Consider the following 14153-nt stretch of genomic DNA (forward strand, 5'->3'; position numbering starts at 1 on the left):
AAGAGATGTGGTTTGGAAAGAAGGGACTGGAATATTAACCTCAAGAGTCTTGAATGTTTTCTAGAGAAAATAGGGAACCACTGTTCTAAAAGACCTAAATGCCTCTTCCCACTGTGAGAAAGAGACCAACGAGGGCAGCAGGAAAGATGAAGCAGAGGAGACGGAGCAAGGCAAGAGAGCAGTGGCAGAGGTCGGGTGAGGACATAGGAAGCAACAGAGAAGACCCACAGCAGAGACTTGTAAATGATGACATGTGGGAAGTGGAAGAGGAAGCAGGGCAGATCAGAGGCCCCTGAAATGTAGAGACTAGGCTAATATGTGGATGGTGATCAGTTTTTTTTTCAATTTTTAAAATTTGTTTAATGAGACAGGGTCTCTGTCACCCAGGCTGAAGTGCAGTGATGTGATCATAGCTCATTGCAGCCTAGACCTCCTAGGCTCAAGCTATCCTCCCACCTCAGCCTCCTGAGTAGCTGGGACCGCAGGTATAGCCACCATGCCTGGCTAATTTTTTTTACTTTTTGCAGAGATAGGGTCTTGCTTTGTGGCCCAGGCTGGTTTCAAACTCAAGGGATCCCCCTGCTTCAGCCTCCCAAAGTGTTGGGATTAGAAGTGTGAGCCACCACACCCAGCCCAATGGTGACACTTTAAAATGACACTGTTCCATGGTGAAGAAGTAGCAAACACACAATGAAAGTAACACCGATGTCCTTTTAGACATGTTGAGTCTAGGTCAGGCCTAGCAGGCAGAAGAATTTCAAAAGTTCTCCTGGCAAGGAAAATGAAGCCTGCCTTTCTAAAACTTCTACTATTTAATTCTTTCTTTCACACAATAGTCTTTTTTTAATTTTTAATTTTTGTGGATACATAGTAGGTATATACATTCACATAATAGTCTTTAAATATGTGAAAACAGTTTTGGTGGACACAAAAAATTTCTTTTGATTTTGTTTTTTGCTCTCTCAGGCTAAGTATTTCCATTTTCTTTAACTCTTCCTTAGATAAAGGATTTAATTCATTAACCATATTGAAAATAACCATAAGGTTGAATGACCACTTGCTACAGATTTATAAAAGGTATTCACATAATGTTTGGTTGAGTTAGGTCGGTGACTTTCAAATATTATTTCCATCTATATTTCACAAAACCACCCAGTAAAGAAGTACCTGTGTGGGAGTGTGTGTGTAAACTCACACTAATGTCACCCTCACTATGAGATGCACTCTGATAATTTGTATCTTCTCTAATTCATTTTTTAAATTTGCTGGTTGCCTCCACCTAAGTCAGTTTAAAAATCTATAAATGGAGCACACCCCACAGTTTGAAAAACACTGAGATTCTCCTTCACAAGGAAGGAGTAGGTGTTGATTTGAATGGACTCTAATCAGCTGTCTTAAAGGTTAACAGTGTCATTGACCTATTCTCTTCTCTTTCACTCTATGTGTTAAATAGACCCCTGTCCTGGAGTCTATCCTCATATTCTCCTCCAGACTCATCTGAGTCAAAAGATTCCAAGAATTAGATTCATTAGAGAAATTAGGAAGCCCTACTTAGGGCTTGCCCCTAAATTTATATTCTCCAGCTAAGCTTTACCAGGATAGTATGCACAGCAATACAAGACCCCTGGTAGCCAGGCACGGTGGCTCACGCCTGTAATCCCAACACTTTGGGAGGCCGAGGCAGGCGGATCACAAGGTCAGGAGATAGAGACCATCCTGGCTAACACAGTGAAACCCCATCTATAAAAAAACACAAAAAATTAGCTGGGTGTGGTGGCGGGTGCCTGTAGTCCCAGCTACTCAGGAGGCTGAGGCAGAAGATTGGCGTGAACCTGGGAGGTGGAGCTTGCAGTGAGCCAAGATTGCACCACTGTACTCCAGCCTGGGTGACAGAGCAAGACTCCATCTCAAAAAAAAAAAAAAAAAAAAAAAAAAAAAAAGACCCCTGGTTATTCATAAAGTCAGATTCTAATTTTGTAAGATATTCTTACAAAGGAAACCCTTGGTTTTTTACAGAGTTGGGGAAGGAGTAGGGTGAGCACTAAGGCAGAAAATAGACACTCCTGAGGCTCTGGCTGTAATACAATTGCAATAGCACAAAAATCTCTTCTAGAATCACTCATGTAAACACAACATCATTTTCCTTCATGTGGGTGTAGGATCTGCAATGTATTCCTATTATCATATCACTTCTGCTTCTCTCCTTTCAGGTTACCTAATGGTGTCACAGGCTTGTCTCCATCTGCAGCACAGCTCAATATTTACTTGACATCATGAGTTACTTCCTATCACTTTCTCATAGACCAATATCTCCAAGTCCTAGACCAGTGCTGTCTAACAGAACTCTCTGCAATAATACACATGTTCCATATTTGTGCTGCCAAATTTGGTAGCCATTAGCCACATGTGGCTACTGAGCGCTTGAAATGTTGCAAACATGACTGAGGAAGTGGATTTTTATTTCATTTTAATTCATTTAAACAATAACTTAAATAACCATGTGTGGCTAGTAGCTACCATATTGGCACACCAGTTCTCGACAAGGAGTCAGGAAACCTAAAGGATCAGATAGTAAATATTTTAGGCTTTGTGGGGTACACAGTCACTGTGGCAACTAGCTGATTCTGCCACAGTGGCATGAAAGCAGCCACAGACAATCCAGAAATGAATGAGCACCACTGTGTTTCAGTAAAACTTTATTTACAGAAATGAGTAGCAGGACCAATTTAGCCTGAGGGCCAGAGCTTGCCAACCCCTGTTCCAGGCTGTCACAACTCGGGGATATAGCTATTGTATTACATTAATTTACTGAACTTAACAGGTTCATCGCCTAATTTTTAACCCATATTCCATATATTGACATATATTCATAGGAGGTGAAGGGTATTTATCAAAGATCCTATTATCTTTCCTTTTATTTTTTTCATTTAGTTCTTATGTTTAGATCTGTAATGGGTGCAGGTGCAGAGTTCTCACATGCATATATGTGTAGTGGTGAAGTCTGGGCTTTCAACGTACCCATCATCTGAATAGTGAACTGTGCTCAACACCCTATTTTTATAGTGAATAACTAGGCAATACCTCCACTTACAATTTTCTTTCTAATGTTCTCAGCAGTCATCCGTTGTACACTTGGAGCCTCTTCACTTTAAAATCCTTACTCGCAAGACTGGCAGGTGTCCGGACAAATACATTCTTCCCAATCTCCCTAAGACACGATGAGTCTAAAGCCAAAAATACCTGATTCTGGCCATAGTATAAAAACCCCACCTATTCTTCAACATGATCCCTGTAGTCAGTTTTTCTCATCCCATGCCTTGTTTTCACTCCCAAGGTCCCACCTTAAATGGTGAAAGAAAGGAACACACTTCTTGTGTGCCCTAGTCCTTCAAGCTCTGCCTCGATACATCACAGATGATAGAAGAGGTTTCCAGATCTCTTTCAGCAATACCCTCTACCATACAGGAATTAGCTGGGATGGGTCATGGTCAAGGGGCTTGGCAAGCTCATCTCACTGACTCTCCATCCAGGTACTCCTCCCAGGAAGACCAAGCACCCTCTTTCTGACTGGTCATCCAGGGTCTACATGTGACGACCTGCAGATCTCCCTCAATAACGTGCCCTCCACATAAAGACAAGTCTCTTCTTTCTGGAGCTAGTTATGCTTTTTCTCACAACTGCTTCTCCTTGTGCACATCTCCCTTGAGAATTTTTCACTTACCATTAAGATGAAGATTCTCTAGGGTAAACATATCAGCTATAATAGATCTGCAATACCACAAACGCTGAGAAACATCAGTAAACGACAGAGCTGCAGATGAGGATCATCCAGGCAGCATGGCCACGTGCTGGGTCTGAGTCTTACTAACCCTGCACCTGAAGCACACCTGGTCCTCAGCAATCTCCTCTCTGAATCAGGCTGACCTCTCAGTCTCTGGGTGTTTATGCAGATTAGATAAAATAATAGTTAAAAACATATGACAGTATTAAGACCTCAATAAATGCTAGCTCCTTTTCCTTTCTCCCTATGTTAATGAAAATAAGTGACTTTAAACAAGAATTTTTTAAAAGGTCACAAAATATAATTATGGAAAGGAATTAGGACCAAAATATTATTTTGCATGATCCTTTGTGCCCCATAATGACACACTTTATTTTCAGTAAATTTAGTAAAATATGATAACTTGACCTTCACCAAAATAAAATTTCAAGTGACTCAATTTAATTATTCTGGCAGTATATTTTAACATGGATTTTAGACCTTTCACATACTTTGTGGACTGTCATTTTATATCAGTGAAGTGTAAAGCGGCAATGTTAGAGGCCATCTCAGTTTGACGACACTAGCAGAATCTCAGATTGGATCCACTTACTTTGACATGAAAGCGCCACATCTTATTCTTGCATCGCTTCCCTCAGGGAACAGCAGCTCTGGACTGTACAATACATCAACCAACACTGAGAATTCAGCCTGCATCATTGGGCTGAACTGGTGCTCCAAGGAGGCCACTACATCCTAGGGAATGAAACACAGGAGAACCCACGTGAAGGCCTAAGTAAGATTTCATCTTTCGAAGATAAGACAAGCCTAAGAATACTAATGGGAATTTTATAGATTACCCCCTCTATTTCCATAGCACCACATGCCTGTACCATGATTATAGTCTGGTTTTATGTATGAATACTGCCTGAGTCTCTATTTGTGCGTGTGTGTGTGTGTGTGCATGTGTGTGTGTCATTTACAAGATAAGGGAGGGACAGGTAGTTATTTCTAAGGATATACACCTATAAGAGGAAAAGTCAGTTAGGCCACTGTATGTGCCCTGCAGTGCCTAGGATTATAATGGAAACATGACAGGTACTCATTACATTGCAATAAATTAGGGGCATACCCAGGGAATAGCTTAAAAAAAAAAAAAAAAGATTTCCAGCCAGGTGCAGTGCCTCATGCATGTAATCCCAGTACTTTGGGAGGCCGAGGCAGGTGGATTGCATGAGGCCAGGATTTGGGGACCAGCCTGGTCAACATGGTGAAACCCTGTCTCTACTAAAAATACAAAAATCAGCTGGGCTTGGTGATGTGCGCCTGTGGTCCCAGCTACTCAGGAGGCTAAGGTGGGAGAATCATCTGAGCCTAGGAGGTGGAGGTTGCAGTGACCCAAGATAGCGCCATTGCACTCCAGCCTGGGTGACAGAGCGAAACCCTATCTCAAATTAAATAAATAAATAAATAAATTCCCATGGGTCATTGGTTATTCAAAACGAATCATTTCATCCAATGGGGAAACTCACTGAAATATTATTTGAAGCAATATTAGTACTATACATGGATTCAATGACATTCAACAGAATTTCAAATTATATTTTTTGAGAGACCCTATTGGTCACTTACCCAACAGCCTTTCTTTACCCTCTTCCTTGCTACCAGAATCTCAACGTCATTTCTGAGTCAAGCAACAATATTCTCAGGGGATGAGCCCCCTCAGCTTACGGTCGAGGTTGATTACTCTAAGGCAGGCATGGTTATCCCATTTCCACCTCTAGCAAGCTGTCTAGGCATGATTATGTGACACAGTCCCAGTCAATGAGACATCAGGTGAAGTCAGCTGAGAGAGTGGGGTACGTGTTGCGGGTGGGGAGGTTCTTTCATAACCACCTACTGCTCTCAAGGCAGCTTGAGGGTGTGAATCCAAAATCTAACACAGCCCTCATGTTACCCTGGGAGACCAGCATTAAGCTGAATGCCTACAGACCTTTGGTTTTAGGGGCCCAGGTCTACAATTAGCAAACTCAAGGAGAGCCACAGTTCCAGGTTTCTTGCTATGTTAAATGATATGGTCTTTATTATTTAAGTCACTTTTAGTTGAATGCTGTGTTAATTAAAGCTGAAAGCATCTTAACTGATATGTTTCTAAAATGAACCACAGGTAATTATAATTTCCCAAACATTCTTTAATGGTTAAAGCACCCCCATTTTATTTTTAAACTATGTTAGAAGAAAAAAAAAAACTTCTTACATAAAAGAACAATTTATTCACCCATAGCTATGGTGTATTTTTATTAAGCAGAACATTGCCAATTGCTTATTGTCACTCTTAGCTACAGAAGCACAGATGGGGATGTCACCCTCTTGATTTCTTATGAATTATGTTAATTCGTGTTTTAACTCTTTCTCTTTCTGCAAAAGTGATTATTTCTACTTCAACCACTCTAAATAAGCTTTCTGAGAAATGTCTGAAAACAATTAAAAGAGACTAAAGGGAAATAGCATAAAGGGGAAAACTAGATATTATATAAAAGTGGGGAGAGTATGTTTATCAAATATGACCATATTTAATTAAATGTCCCTGTTGTTTAGATTACCTCTTCTTTGTTTCATCTACTAAAGAAATAGTACTCAGGCTGCTATGATATGAATTCTGTCTTTAACTCTAATTTTGGTCATGAGGCAACTATGCAACCTCCCTAGGTCATTGTTTCCCCATGTGAAAGCTTAGGATGATACTAACAATCACATAAGCTTGCTGCAAGGATTAAAGGTAAGTGCATAGAACATCCTCTAACACACACTAGCCACTTATTCCCTATAAATACTAGTAATCTTTACTACTGAGCACGAGTTAGCTGTGATCATCACCCAAACTCGGTGGTTTACTTGCTTGTCTTCATCTTAATCACTGCTAAGCATTTTACACACTGGTTTCTGCTCTTTGAAACACTTTCTGCTCTTGACGTCTATGACATCACACTTTATTTTCCACCTATGTCCTTACTATTTCTTCATCAACTCCTGATAGCTCCTGCTCCTTTTCTCTTTGATATCTACACTTTCTTCTGAAAAATCTCGTCCAATTCTATGGTTTTAATATCATCTATATGTTGGAACTCCCACATTTATATTTCCAGCATGGACATCTTTCCACTTCAGACTCATATATCAAACAGCCAAGTTGACACACTCAGGTACCTAAATAGGCATCTCAACTTTAAAATTCCCCAAATAGAACTGCTAATTTCAACTCAGCCCCAACTTCTTTCTCTCCCATTACTTCCTATCTTAGTAAATAACACAACCATATCATATCAAAACCAGAGTCATCCTTGATTCTTCTTTTCATTATCCTACAACACATCAATCGATTCCTCCACCAAGTTCTATTAGTTCTACAACTAAATATACACAAAATTAATACACTTCTCTGCATTACTATTGCAACCTCCTTAAGCCAAGCTACCATCACCTTTTGCCTGAATTAATGCAAAGCTACATAACTAGATACACTGCTTCCATGTCTGGATCTTAGAAATACGCTTAGAATTCACAGTGATCTTTTTAAAAGTAAACCAAGTCAGCCCCTCCTCTGCTGAAAATCTTCAATGACTTGTCATCACACATAGAATACAATTAAAATGCCTTAATATGCGCCTTAATCTGTTCAGGCTGCTATAACAAAATACCATAAACTGAGTAGCTTAAAAGCAACAGAAATCATTTCTTGTAGTTCTGGAGGCTGGGAAGTCCAAGATCAGGCACCAGCAGATTTGTTGTCTAGTGAGGATGCACTTTCTGGTTCATAGACGGTGCCTCTCTTGCTGTGTCCTCACATGGTGGAAGGGCTGAATGAGTTTGCATGGGCTTATTTTATAGGGACTCTAATCTCAACTCCCAGAAGACCTTACCTCCTAATACTATCACCATGGGGGTCAGAATTTGGGGTGGGGGAGGACACAAACACTCAGGGCACAGCCACAGCACCATACAAGTCTCTACATGATTTGGCCCCTTATCTCATAATATTTTCTTCCTTTACTCACTAAACTCCTGCCCCAATGGGCTTTTCTTGGATCTTCAAACCCATCAGCCTCACTCCTGCCTAAGCACCTTTGCATTTCCTATTTCCTTCCCATAAAACTATCTGAACTCAAATCTTGGAATAGATTATTCATCTTCATTATTCAGGTGTCAACAAAACTGTTATCCTGGTAGAAATGAACTTCACAATTACAGGGTCATTCTTTCAGTAATTCTCCACCATGTTGTTACTTTGCTCTATTTTATTCACTGTAGTTTTAATTATCCAACAATTTATCAATTATTTAATGAGTTAAAATGCATGTCCCAGAAGAGCATAGACCCTATGGCTCTCTCTTTAGCACTTCACACAGTGGCTAGTATAGAATTTTCACTAAATAAATACTTACTTAATGGATATCAATCTATTAAAAGAAGTTTACTAAAAGAAGTTTAAGGCACACCCTCTCTGTGCTGGTTGACACTACTATATAACTCTCCTCTGAAATGTTCCACTCCCTTTGCTCTCCTAACCCTCCTCCTCTCTGACATGCTTTTTTTTCCCCCACTCTTTATGTGGGCCATTCTGCTACTCTTAGCCTCGCATAGGGTGTTCTTTTTTTTTCTATCACTGTATTTTCTCTTTTAGCAATACCAACCACTATCCTTGCTCCAACTATTATCTTCAAATATAGACTTAACTTCCAATATACTCAGTAGCCTGCTACCCTAGTTCACTGCATTTTCCATTGCCCTCCTATTGTGTTCTCTTCTCCTCTGCTCTTACAACAAACAGTCTTAATAATACTATCTAGTCTCCAATCAACAGGGCCTCTTAAACTCCTCTCATGCCCGCTCTCTATTTCCATCTAAGAGCCTCCAGGTCTGCTGACCCTGGCTTCATTATTATCTGTAACACTCATTTCTTCATTTCATCCATATCACCACTTGGCTTAGATCTTAAGTAACTTCTCACTAGTCGCTCTTCCTCTAGTCTCTTTTTGATAACCCTATCCTACAAATCAAGAACCACTTATAATGGCATTTTCCCCCAAATTTTTAATGTCTCACACCCTTTAGGTTTCTCATACTCTCTGAATCTAACTTGTGTTTCCAACCCCATATAACACTCATCTACATGTGACTTCTCATAATATTTATTTCAGTTAATGTCTTGGCCATTTTGTAGGAAAAAAAAAAAAAACTTCTTCAAATTATATCCCAATTCAACTCCATGTAATGTGCTACTACTAATTATGTGAATGGGAAGATGTCTGTTATGGGCTGTATTATAACTCCCCTGGATTTCGTATGTTGAAGGCCTAACTCACAGTACCTCAGAATGTGACTCTATTTAGAGCTAGGGTTTTCAAAAGTGTAATTAAGAAAAAATGAGTTCATATGAGCAGGCCCTAATCCAACATAACTGGTATCCTTATAAGAAGAAGGGATTAGGACACAGACATGTACAAACACAGAGGAAAGAGCCTATGAAGACACAGCAGGAAGTCAGCCATCGGCAAGCCCAGGAGAGAAGCCTCAGGAAAAAGCATACCTGCTGATACCTTGATCTTGGACTTCTAGCCTCCAGAACTATGAGAAAATAAATTGCTGTTGTTTAAACCACCAAGTCTGTGACATTCTGTAACAGCAGCCCTGGCAAACTAATATAATTTCCAGGCCAAAATCAAGAGTGAGTACTATACAAGTCATTTGGGAGCAAGGTGCTTGGATCGTTCTGACCAAAGGATTAGAAGGGAATACTGAAACATAAGTTGAAGCAAGGTTATGAATATTGAGTTTCTTTACCAGTGTTATCATTGGTATTATGATTATTATTTTGGTATTAAGACCTACTATTCACTACCATACTATCAAAACACAGTAATTAATATACACTCATTAAAAAGTAACTCACAACATATGTAAGCTATATGTTTAAAAAGAGCAGTGGTAGTAGAGAGTTGTAAAGTAAGGCCTGGTCCCCAAATAGAACTTGATATTTTTAGCCATATTTTATTTATGTGACTACATATTCTTTAAAAAGTGTAATTTAGAAAATATGAATGCTATTTCATGCTCTCATGTACCTGTAACTTTTCAATAATATTTCTGTAATCCCAAGAAGGCCCTCCAAGAGCTTCCTTAAAGCGTGGCCCAGAGCGAGCTGATAGTCTCCAACCCATTGCTGCTCTCTGCACCATATTTGAATGGCTCTTCATGAAAAGAGTATTAACTTGGCCGTCCAAATCCACTGGAATGGCAATTCCACGATTTTTTGCTGAAAAAGAAAGATTTAAAATATTTCCCTCTTAATTTGACTAAAGTTTCTTACACATTATCCATACAATCTTATAAACATAAAGGAAATAATATTAAATCTTTAAACTCTGCCATTAACTTGTTTTATATAACTGTAAAAGCTTCTAACCTGAATGTATTTCATTTCTTAAGACCAATTAGTGAAGTGGGTACATGAAACATTCAAGAACTTATTTGATTTCTTAATGATTCATGCTTGAAATGTAATTTATACAGCATCAATACAGAAAAACGCTGTATAACAACCAGCATATTTGTACCTTCCCAGATGCCAACATAAATAAGAAAGCAGACATAAAACACATGATATAATTCTTCCACTCCATTCATTAATTTAAGTAGTGCTTGTGTGCACACAAAATTGTACGTGATGAAACATCTGAGAATAGAAATAAAAAGTTGAAGAGTGTAAAAAATCTGCATTGGAAGAGGGTACATCTTAATATGTGTCTTTCTTCCCAAGATCCACTGAAATTTATATTTTAACAAGTTTACATCACATCAATACTGAAAATTGAGAATGCCTGTCACAAAGAAAGGAGTAATGTTGAAGCATTTTTGCAAGGCAAAATGAAGATGGGATTAGTCCATCAGAGAAAGAAGAGAAGAAACTGCCCCACAGGAGATTAGAGTTAGAAAAGGTCTTTCCAGGTGCGCAGTCAACCAAAACAAAGGGTTGGGCAGGGATATGGGCAACTGATTAAAGAATAACAGCTGAACAGCTGGGAAGCTAAGGCCCTCCTCCCTCTGATTGGCATAGACAGAGCAGTTGGCAGAAGCAGTTTTTACCCAGAGGATAAAGTCAGAGAAATGAAGAAATGTTCTCTCAAGAAAGTAGAATACCTGACTGGAGAGAATGCCAAATGAAGACGTTAGAACTTGATAGAGAAGCAGAATGGAGCTTGAAGTAACGCCAGAGATCAAGTAAGAGGTAAAATGTGGGCCAGGCGAGGTGGCTCACGCAGGTAATCCCAGCACTCTGGGAGGCCAAGGCGGGCGGATCACGAGGTCAGGAGATTGAGACCATCCTGGATAACATACTACTAAAAATACAAAAATTAACCGGGTGTGGTGGTGCATGCCTGTAATCCCAGCTACTCGGGAAGCTGAGGCAGGAGAATTGCTTAAACCCAGTAGGCGGAGGTTGTACGCCACTGCACTGCAGCCTAGCGACAGAGCTAGACTCCATCTCAAAAAAAAAAAAAGACGTAGAATGTGGGGAGAGAGAAGAGGCAGCACCAGCAGAGAGAGGAAATATATTAAATTCTCCAACTCCTGAGCAAAGCCCTCCTTACTTTAACACTTACTGGTGTTCCCAGCCTGACCTCTGCTATACACACACATGCATATATGCACACATGTGCGCGCACACATACACACACACACACAGCCTGAAGGAAAGTCTGCATGTCATTTGGTCAGCCTTTGGCCTCTCATACAGAATTCCAGGTCAGCCCTGTCATTTACACAAGAATTCTAGGAAGGAAACAGGCCTTTAAAACTGCAGTGGAAACCTATGCCAGTCATTACGGACTTTCCTAACTACAAACACACCACCAAGGATCACAAGGAAAACCAATACCATTAAGAATAACTAATCCTAGTGAAAACAGGGATGACTCAAGGAAAAGCAAAAAATATTTAAATAATCCTAAGTATTGTCCTCAGAGAATTTGAAAATATACTGCATCCAAAAAAATTAGAAAGTCAGAAAGAAGAATGACATCTTAGAAATTAAAATGTGATTGCATACATAAACATGTGAAAAACTGGCTGAAAAATAATTGATAGAAACACAGTTGGTAATCTGGAAAGGAAGTCAAGGAATCTTCTAAAAATTAAGCATAAAATATCAAAACGGAGAATAAAACACAGAGATCGTGAAATAAAGAGGGTCAACCCAGGAATTTAAACATCTAACAAATATAAGTTCCAGAAAGAAACAGCAAATACAATGTGAGAGAAGAAATTATTAAGAAAACAATAGAAGACAACTTCCTTGAACTTAAGACACATGTACATATCCAAATTGAAAAGGTCCCCAGTATGTTAAACAGGATTAAGTAAGTATATTGGCCGTATTCTGGTAGAACTTTAGAATGCTGTTGTGGGTTGAACTGCATCCCCAAAAAGTATATGTTGAAGTATTAATCATCACTCCCTCTGACTGTGACCTTATTTGGAAATAGGGTCTTTGCAGATGTAATCAAGTTAAGTTGAGGTCATACTGAATCACCGTGGGCCCCAATCCAATTCAACTGGTGTCCTTATAAGAAGGGAAAGAGAGACACAGAAAAATACCTGAGGGACACACACAATGTGAAGATGGAGGCAGAGACTGGATTTATGCAGCTGCAAGCCAAAGAATGCCAAAGACTGTTAGCAAACCCCAGAAGCTAAGAGAAAGGCATGGAATGAATTCTTCCCTGGAGCCTTCAGAGAGAGCATGGTGCTGATGACACTTTGATTCCAGACTCCTAGTCTCCAAATTATGAGAAGGTAAAATTTCTGTTGTTTTGAGCTACAGTTATGCTAATTTACGGCCAGCTGTAGAAACTACACTAATGTCAACAGTATGGAGAAAATGTCAAGTACTTCCAGAGAGAAAAGACGATTCCTAAAAAGAATCTGACCAGCATCAGACTTATCATCAGCATTGAATGCTAAAAGATAGAATACCTTTATAGATGAAAAATTTTGATAAAAGGACTTTATGTCCATCTAAACTAAAAATCAAATGTAATTCCCAAACAAAAACATTAGAAAAATATGTAAAGGCTCAGAAATTCTTCAATGAATCCACCATGAAAAATTTTAAAAAAGAGCAAATAGTTTTTAAATGTCTACATGGATATGAGAAACTATGGCAACTAAGTATGAACCTGAAGAAGAAAATAAAGTTAGAAACAAATGAAAAAAGATCCATGAGCTATTTCCATGGTTAGGAAATTCTCTTCTATTTGGAAAAGTTTTAATATCATAGTGCTACATTTTTGTCCTAAATGGTTATAGCAGAGCTATATAGATCATATTTAAACTTATAATGATAGTCCCCAGAAGGCTTATTTATTTTAGAAGGAAGGGATAAAAAAATTGGATGGATGGATACATAGATAGATAGATAGATAGATAGATAGATAGATAGATAGATAGATAGATAGATAAATAATCTGGCTTGCTTCACATGATGAAAGGAAAGCAAATAGTAGATAATATTACCAGCTGGTGAAAATTCTCTGAAGCTTAAAGATACTCAAAAACTTGTTTGAAAATAGACAATTTGCTGGATGCAGTAGTAGCCTCAGATATTCAGGAGGCTGAGTCAGGTGGATCACTTGAGTCCGGAAGTTTGAGGCTGTAGTGCACTATGATATCAATAGCCACTGCATCTAGCCTGGGCAACACAGCAAAACCCTGTCTCTAAAAACGAAAGAAGAGAAGAGAGGGGAGAGGGAAGAGGGAGAGGGGAAAGGGAAGTGGGAGAGGGGAGAGGGGACGGGAGAGGAAGGGAGGAGAGGGGAGGGGAGGAGAGGGGAGGGGAGGAGAGGGGAGGGAAGGGGAGAAGAAGAGGAAAGGAGAAGGATAGGAAAGGGAGAGGAGGAGGAGAGGGATAGTAGTAGGAGAGGGAGAGGAAGAGGAGAGGGACAGGAGGAGGAGAGGGAGAGGAAGAGGAGAGGGACAGGAGGAGAGGGAGAGGAGGAGGAGAGAGAGAGGAGAGGAGACGGAGAGGAGAAGGAGAAGTGAAGAGAAGGAGGAGAAAAGAGGAGAGGTGAGAGGAAAGGACAGGGAGATGGAGGGGACAGGGAGGGGACAGGAAGATGGAGAGGAGAGGGAGAGGGAGAGGAGAAGGAGAAGGAGAAGGGGAAGGAGGAGAAGGAAGAAGAGAGGTGAGAGGAGAGGAGAGGAAAGGAGAGGGAGAGGGAGAGAAGAAGGAGAGGAGAAGAAGGAGGAGAGGAGAGGGAGAGGGAGAGAAGAAGGAGAGGAGAAGGAAGAGGAGAGGAGAAGAGAGGGAAGGGGAGGGGCGGGGAGGGAGAGGAGA

The 14153-nt window shown here is 39.9% G+C and overlaps 2 protein-coding genes across 22 annotated transcripts in view; one reads left to right on the forward strand and one right to left on the reverse strand.

Moving 5' to 3' along the window:
• Positions 1-14153, forward strand: part of MED21 (mediator complex subunit 21) — a 1150573-nt gene that overhangs the window by 655570 nt on the left and 480850 nt on the right. The window lies entirely within an intron of this gene.
• Positions 1-14153, reverse strand: part of ITPR2 (inositol 1,4,5-trisphosphate receptor type 2) — a 495967-nt gene that overhangs the window by 217621 nt on the left and 264193 nt on the right. For both annotated transcript variants that reach the window (XM_050746648.1, XM_050746649.1), the window contains 2 exons: positions 9883-10073; positions 4374-4516 (listed from right to left, as the gene is read on the reverse strand). In XM_050746648.1, coding sequence (XP_050602605.1) covers positions 4374-4516; positions 9883-10073 — 334 coding nt within the window. The remainder of the gene's footprint in view (positions 1-4373; positions 4517-9882; positions 10074-14153) is intronic.

This window comes from Macaca thibetana, chromosome 11, assembly GCF_024542745.1.
Source record: "Macaca thibetana thibetana isolate TM-01 chromosome 11, ASM2454274v1, whole genome shotgun sequence".
Classification (NCBI taxonomy): Eukaryota; Metazoa; Chordata; class Mammalia; order Primates; family Cercopithecidae; genus Macaca; species Macaca thibetana.